The sequence below is a fragment of the Apium graveolens genome, chromosome 10 (genome assembly GCF_009905375.1).
Source record: "Apium graveolens cultivar Ventura chromosome 10, ASM990537v1, whole genome shotgun sequence".
Taxonomy (NCBI): domain Eukaryota; kingdom Viridiplantae; phylum Streptophyta; class Magnoliopsida; order Apiales; family Apiaceae; genus Apium; species Apium graveolens.
Genome location: NC_133656.1, coordinates 197,180,711 through 197,187,948, shown reverse-complemented (window position 1 = coordinate 197,187,948; position 7,238 = coordinate 197,180,711). Strand labels below are relative to the sequence as shown.

Genomic DNA, 7,238 nt, shown 5'->3' with positions numbered 1-7,238 from the left:
TCAATACTAAAAGTGTAGTGAACAAATCAGGCTAATAGTAAGCATCGATTCAAATATAATTCGAGTAAATTGGTCACTAAATCATGTATGTTATGACATTTGAGTTTTTTTAATTAAAATATTAATGGATCGGAGATCCGATTCATTACTCATGATCCTAACGGATCCGGATATGGATCAGCCGCAAAAAAATCCGAATAAAATCCAATCTAAATCTAAATCTGGTAAAATTAAATGGATCAGAATATGGATCAAGGTCGATCCGATCTAGATCTGATCCATTGACAACCCTAATCACGGGTAATAATTTGAAATTGTTGTCCTTCAAAACCAATACAAGCTTAGCCTTGATTTCCTCTTTAACAATTACGCCCCCTTCGAATTATATAATTCGCAGAAGACATAATTTGTATTAGTTTCGCATTCATCTTTGCATATTTTAGAAAAGTTGGTTGTGATGACCTGATTCCTAGCAGAACTTACTTCTTGATCATTTTCATTTTTCATGAGTGCAAGATTGACATATTACGTTTCATTATCAAAATTTTCTGGATTAGCTCATATATTTTTCTTAGTGATGAATGCATTTTCTTTTTGCATTAACAGATCAAAATATTTCTTTTGGCAATTCATAGCTTTACCAGTGTTTTGAGCTTTGGTCTTTATGCATTTATTGGAAAAGTGTCCAACTATACCACACTTATATCACTTCAACTTTGATGTATCAACAAAGTTCTTGTTGGATTGAGAATCTTTTGTAAATGGTTTGAAAAATGACTTGTTTCATTTTAATTTAAAATTTAAAATCCTCTTACCTCATGAACCCCCAATATTCCGTGAAAATTTCACTCTAGATTCCACCTGTTTCTCTGTCTCATTTAATGCAACAAGAGCAACAAATTCGCCTCTCAATTTTTTGCATTTTCAGATGGTATGTTATCATAAAGTCTGTCAAGATTAAAATTTTTATACTTTTATGAATTAAATTATAAAAGTTATTAGAGGTAAAACCAAGAGTATTCCTAACATGATTTTTAAAGTTACTGATTATCTTAAAGTCAGAAACACTAAAGGTGGTTTATGAGGATTATATTTCAGTACTATCAATCTCTTGCGCCAAAATTTATCCAATATAAAAAAATTCTTATTTACGAGCCTTAGTTTTTTCTACATGTTTAAACTCTCTGAATAATATTCTGGACAAGAGAAATGCAATGATAAAACAGAATGGTAAAATCGTGGTTAATGCAAGTTAAGTGTTCTTACTTGCATTTTCCAATACTCTTATTTATTGATCGTTAGTATAAATGAGTGCAAAAAATACTACTTGGAGGTGTAGAGACTGTTATGGTATATCACATGTTTTATCACCTGCTATGAGCATTATGAAACTTCAATAAACATGCTGCAGGTAAAATTTGAAATTTTTACCATCATAAAGTTAGTAGCAACATATATGTTCTTACTTGCACATACAGTACACACACGTTTCACAAAAAGTTTAATCATAGATTACATTTATTCAAAGATTACTTAGCTTGCCTCTATAGAAACTTGGCAGTATCCAGTGCCATTTTTGTATCAGAGTTGTGTGGCCCTGAAGTTGCATACGAAAATCCAGTGACTGCTAAAAACAGCATATTTGGCCTGAAAATCAAAGCCGCCAGAGCCTCCACTAAGCCAAAGCCAAAATTGACAGATACAACTGTTGGGTGATATCTAACACTACGCGCAATAATGAAACAGTTATATTAATCAGAATTAACAAGAACAGGGGCAATAACTAAGTAACAAAACAAAACATGAAGGCAAACATTGAGTTGACAAAGAGAGGATAGAACACTTACCTCTGACAAAATTTTTAACAAATTTGAAATTTGAAAGAACTGTCAACAGCTGAGGCGCCTAATCTTCGAGAAATCTAGACAGTTCTTGAAGAGATTATTACCCTACTTACGTTGTGTTGGTTTACAGTAATATCACTTTCAGGATACAACAGCACAGGGTACTTCGTCTACAGATACGTAGTACTCAACAGCGACATGTACCTCAGTTCACCCATAAAACATGTTATGGAGGATAGAAAAATCAGGAGAGAAAAAGAGAGAGTAACAACAAATCCTGATCCAGCCCATGTTGTAAAATTGCAAGCGCGTGTGCACGCAAGTCACACAATAACACCCTGTACACCCACATGGTACACCCACATACCTTAATAGTTGTAAACTACTTTTCCACATGGTACTATGTAAAATACACAACCCCTCTTTACCTTACCAACATGGGATAAATCCACACAACCCTTTCAAACTACTAGCTTCAACTCAATTTCTTTATGAATTATATTAATAAAATGATTTAGATCCAAATACGAAAATTTAACTCATCATATCAAGGAGCAACCTCCAACAATTAGTTTTAGGGAATTACATAAGAACGTTTGTGAAACATGTCTCAAACTTTTCATTTTCTAACAAATTTGGTTGACCATGGGCCAATCCTCTACTTTTTGATTGTTTCTTGGAACATGAACACTATTAAGCCTCCGGTCGATCACCCGTCTCTTGCTACAAATTACTTTGTATGGAAAAATGCAAAATAGGGATTTCAGGTTGTTAACGGTTCTTAAAATCAACAGATCAAACTGGCTCTGGGAGACTGTAAACAAGCAAAAAATAACGTTTGGAACAAATTTGGGATGAGTTTGGAGCAAAGGATATGAATGGAAAGGATCCACGTGTAACCTTGGAGACAAACTTGATAAACGGCAAGATGCAGATAGCCTGCATAGATTTTGTTATCTTTGTATCATGCAATTCCATACCGTTTAGCCATATATTATGGGAAAGTACAGATTTCCAGAACACAGTTCAGCCATAGTTTGTATCATTACCAGACTAGCAGTAGTAGAGTACTACTAACATTGTTGATTATAGTTTTACCAACGTTTTGCCCACAAATTTGTTATGAGAAAGCCTCGAATCTGACGGGGACGATGACGATCAAATGTGTGTGTTTAGATTCGCCTTACCTATACTTCATATGCAACCAATATGATTCCCAGTTTTGATAGGCGTTTCAGATTGCCGGTTTCTGGCATATAGTGTTGCTCTGTCTAAATCATAATTATTACTAGAATGTCGTGCTATAGTAACATTTAGCTATAGAGATGTTTACTTCTTCTTTTTTTTTGCTTCATTGACTTGTTTACTTAAAATTCCTCAGTTACAAGTCTCTGAGATCTCAACATCAATGGTATTGCAAGTTGTCACCTTTCCTTCGTTTTAATTTTATCCGGCTTTGGTTTGACCTTTGTGTACATCATAAACTTGATCGACATTGCTTAGATTCAGCCAAAGTAAAGTTGTTGCAGCATTCAAGATCTCAAATGATTCACTTAAACAAAATTGTGAGAAAAAGAGAGGATACATTAGAGTGTGGAGAACATGAATAGTGGTCAAATACAAGAGAATCGACGACTCAACCTCGCCACCAGACCAATAATTTAAAATTCAGACACAAAACTAGTCAACTTAAATATTCCTTTCTCGTCGACATCACAATTTTCTGTCCTTATATTACATGCATTATTTTAAATCTCAATCTCCCTCTTAAACCCACCACATCTCTCCTTGCAACTAAACATTTGTATGAGAGAAACAGACAAGAAAGAATCGTTCATGCATCGTGCAAGCGCTTCATTCTCCTCATTCTCATCAGCAGCTTCATCTCGTCGATCAACTCCACTGAACTCACCAAACAATACACCACTTGTCTCCATCCAGTGCTTTAAAACCAACTCCAAATCCGAAGAATGGGCAGCTGACACTTTGCAGACAGGGGACATTGTCGATATCATCGCTGTTGGAAACCTCACTGTCCGAGCTCCTTTCAAAAACGGAAAGACTGGCGTACAGAAAATCCTACATGAGTGTTACAAGTCTAAGGACACATCAATAAGGGTTCGAGTTCGACGTGGTTCAGATGAGTTTGCTGAGTTGGAGGCTTGTATTGTGCCTAATGAATCTGGTGGGAGGAAACAGTATTTGTTGAGGTCTATTCGTGATCCTAATTACGCTGTTGGATTTGTTGATCGAACAGAAGCAGAGTGCTTGAATTTGCAAGGTAAATACTGTATGAAATTATTTAGTACATTCACCTTTATGCTTCAGATTACTCATTTCGTATATTAATCTTACTTCTTCATATGTGTTTTTTTCTTCAACTTGGTTCCAATTGATTATTTTTTTTCAATCAAACTAATTTTATTTTGTTTTTTTCTTTGATATTTCTTGTGAGATGTACCCTATGTGTAATTGTTGTCTCCCTGGTCTTGAGATTGTAACACATACTAGAGATTAGGGAATCCTAATCCTAGCTGGTTAATTATCATTGAATATGAAATTTATTTTGACTTTGTCAAAGTCCTTGCTTAATCAACCTATGATGAATGATCACATTTCTTAATCAATCATGCTAATTCCCCCACCAGCCACTTGCCCAGTACCCTTTTATAAAGGCTTGTTCCTATTTATATTGCCAATCTCATGTAACTGCATCTCTGCACCCAGATAAGATAAATGCTACCCTGTAATCATGTAAATGTAATAAGAATTTATGTAATTCAAGGCATATAATATGTGATGACACGATCTTGAGCATAAACAACCAGATAGGAAAAATGAGGAGGCGAAGAAATTACTGGCATAACATATCCAGTCAAGTCACTCGCTCTGGATTTCTAGGCCTAAATCGATAGGCCTAATCATAACTAGCTTCAGTTTTATGCCTTCGTTGAGCAAGATTTACGATGCTTTAATTATATAAAAAAATTACAGGACTTGAAGATTTTAGGTTTCTTGATGAGCAATCACAAAAAATGGTTAACCTGCAGAATTTTCACTTTAATGCCAACTTTACTTGATGTGACTTAAATTGTAAGTTCCAAATTAGATAAACCGGCAATAGTTTATGTATCATGTGTTATTTATTCCTCGATATATATACCTATGTCACACAGCTTCAAGGAACTCTAGGATGGTGGATGCATTAGCTAAGACACCACTTCAAGATGGACATGTTGCTTATCCATGGGAAAAGAAAATGCAGGAGCAGCTATCAGTTCCAAACTCGAGCTTTTTTCTTTCAATGCTCTTCCTTCCTAGAACCTCAGATAAGAACCCTTCCCGCTACAATGATTTGGAGGACACTCTTGCTAGATCAAATGCATGGTTAACTTCCTCTCAGGCTTCAGGGGTACCTATAGTCTTTATGAACATTCAGACTGAATCCCTACTTACCAAGGTATGATCCCCAATTCCCGATATAGGAACCCTGCATTAAATTCCTCAATAACAATAGTAATACATAATGAATAATATTAACTTCATACATGATTTGTGATTGATGCATACAAGGTCTGTAATTCAAGATATGCATACTCGGAGACATATGTAAAAACCTTCATTTTTATGAGCTTTTTGAGGTCAACTAAAACTTGATAATTTTGACTAAAAAACTGGCTTGATGATAAAAATACACGAAAAAGGCTCAATCTCAGCTTAAACTTGATTGGATTCTACTCTCTTATTAATGTTATAAGACCGAGCTCAAAGTAAATTTATTCCTTCTGCAAGTTAATTTCAACTGGACTCATTGAAAAAATAACCTTGAACTTGACTCAAAACAGAGCCCTATTACACAAGAAGAGTCTGAAATATTACGTATAAAATTGCCTACTGGGAGTCTTATTGTGTAATCATATTCATGGAACAGATATCCGGGGAGACGGCTTCTTCTACTGTAAATACCGGGTCATTGTCAGACCTTGCTAATCTTGCTAGTGCAAGTTTGTATGGTTTTGAGGATTATCATGGGGTGGACATTGGTGTTGTTAGAGCAGTTCGACTATGGTATTCTCCTCTAGAAGGAGAAGTGCCTATTGAAATCAAAATAAAAGAAAGTGACACAAAGCTTGGCTTTGCAATCAGTCGTACGGAAGAGGTCGGTAACCATTTTTCCATCTCCCTTTACGAACTTGTACTAATTCTCAAAACAATTCATACAGTAGGTTTATAGTTGACAATCTGAGATTGGTAATTATGAAGATCAACATCATCACATCGCTTGTCATCATATTTTTCATGATGAATTCATCTTCACATAGTTACATTTTCTTCATAATTCTAATTCCTCTACTTACAATTAAAATTAAATATCGTAGTGCAAAACTTTAATCTCTTCCTTTGTTTTGTTTCACAGGGATTTCTTTACATATCTTCAGTAGCCGAAGGTGATGAAAATTCCCCGTCAACACGGTCAGGCCTCTGCAGTCTATACAAAGAAGCAAATAGATCAGGTAAACTCCTAGTGGTTTCAAGAGTATCTAATCAGAAAGTCCTTCCGTGGATAGTTTCTCAAACAGGAGCAATTCGATGCTATGATACTGTTTCCCTCAGCCAGAAGCTCTCATTACACCGGCATGCAAGGGTTTCTATACACATTCATATCTTCTCATGGGATCGAGGAGTTACTTCCCTAATAAAGGGCATCAGCATAATGTCTCCAACCTCATCGGAGCTCAGACCTTAAAGAAACACAGAAGCATATAAGAACTCCTTCCGGTTTCAAGATTTTGTAGTTCCAAACAATGGAGTTTAACATTTTTTTTGTTATTTTGTTTGAGAGTCGCTTCTTCATATGCTTCATCTCCATTTGTATATAGGATATACATCAATTGTAGTTTAGTCCTAATCGTTTCTTGCCCTTAAAATGGAAAGAGACTTCATATTTTTGTTTCTTCAATTGCCTCATCTCTATTTGTATGTTTTGTCTTATAAGACACAGGAGTTTAAAACAAGGTGCAAGTGTTGAACTGAGTTGTATTTGTATGGGAAAAGATTTGGTAAATACAGCTATTGAAGTTCAATTTCCTGATTAGTGCAAGAGAATGTGTGGAATATGGGATTTGAGAAATTTCTTACAATAGATCAGCACTGATATAGGTTTCACCGACTTTTACCTGGCTTCTATATTTTTTATATCTTCAGTCAGAACATCTCTGATCCCGCAATCTGATTAATCTGCTAACAGTTTATTTTTTAAAGACTAAATGCTAAACAGTAATTAAATCACCATTGTAGAAGCACAAGAGATGAAACAAGTAAAGACAAAGTAATGCTTGAAGAAGAAGATAAACATTCGGTCTATTTTATCATTTCCAGCTCAGACCCTTTTAT

At 35.2% G+C, this 7,238-nt stretch overlaps 1 protein-coding gene across 1 annotated transcript; it reads left to right on the top strand.

Annotated features, from left to right (window-relative positions):
- The first annotated feature begins 3,428 nt into the window (after positions 1-3,428).
- LOC141689313 (uncharacterized) lies at positions 3,429-6,878 on the top strand. Its single transcript, XM_074493570.1, has 4 exons — positions 3,429-4,125; positions 5,021-5,304; positions 5,776-6,003; positions 6,262-6,878. Exons 1-4 carry the CDS (start codon positions 3,651-3,653, stop codon positions 6,589-6,591), a joined length of 1,317 nt encoding a protein of 438 aa, XP_074349671.1. The 5' UTR covers positions 3,429-3,650; the 3' UTR covers positions 6,592-6,878.
- Positions 6,879-7,238: the final 360 nt, after the last annotated feature.

Coding starts and splice junctions, on each gene's coding strand:
- LOC141689313 (XM_074493570.1), top strand. CDS start 3,651: ATGAGAGAAACAGACAAGAAAGAATCGTTCATGCATCGTGCAAGCGCT. Junction 4,126..5,020: donor AGAGTGCTTGAATTTGCAAG/GTAAATACTGTA, acceptor TATGTCACACAG/CTTCAAGGAACTCTAGGATG. Junction 6,004..6,261: donor CAATCAGTCGTACGGAAGAG/GTCGGTAACCAT, acceptor TTTGTTTCACAG/GGATTTCTTTACATATCTTC.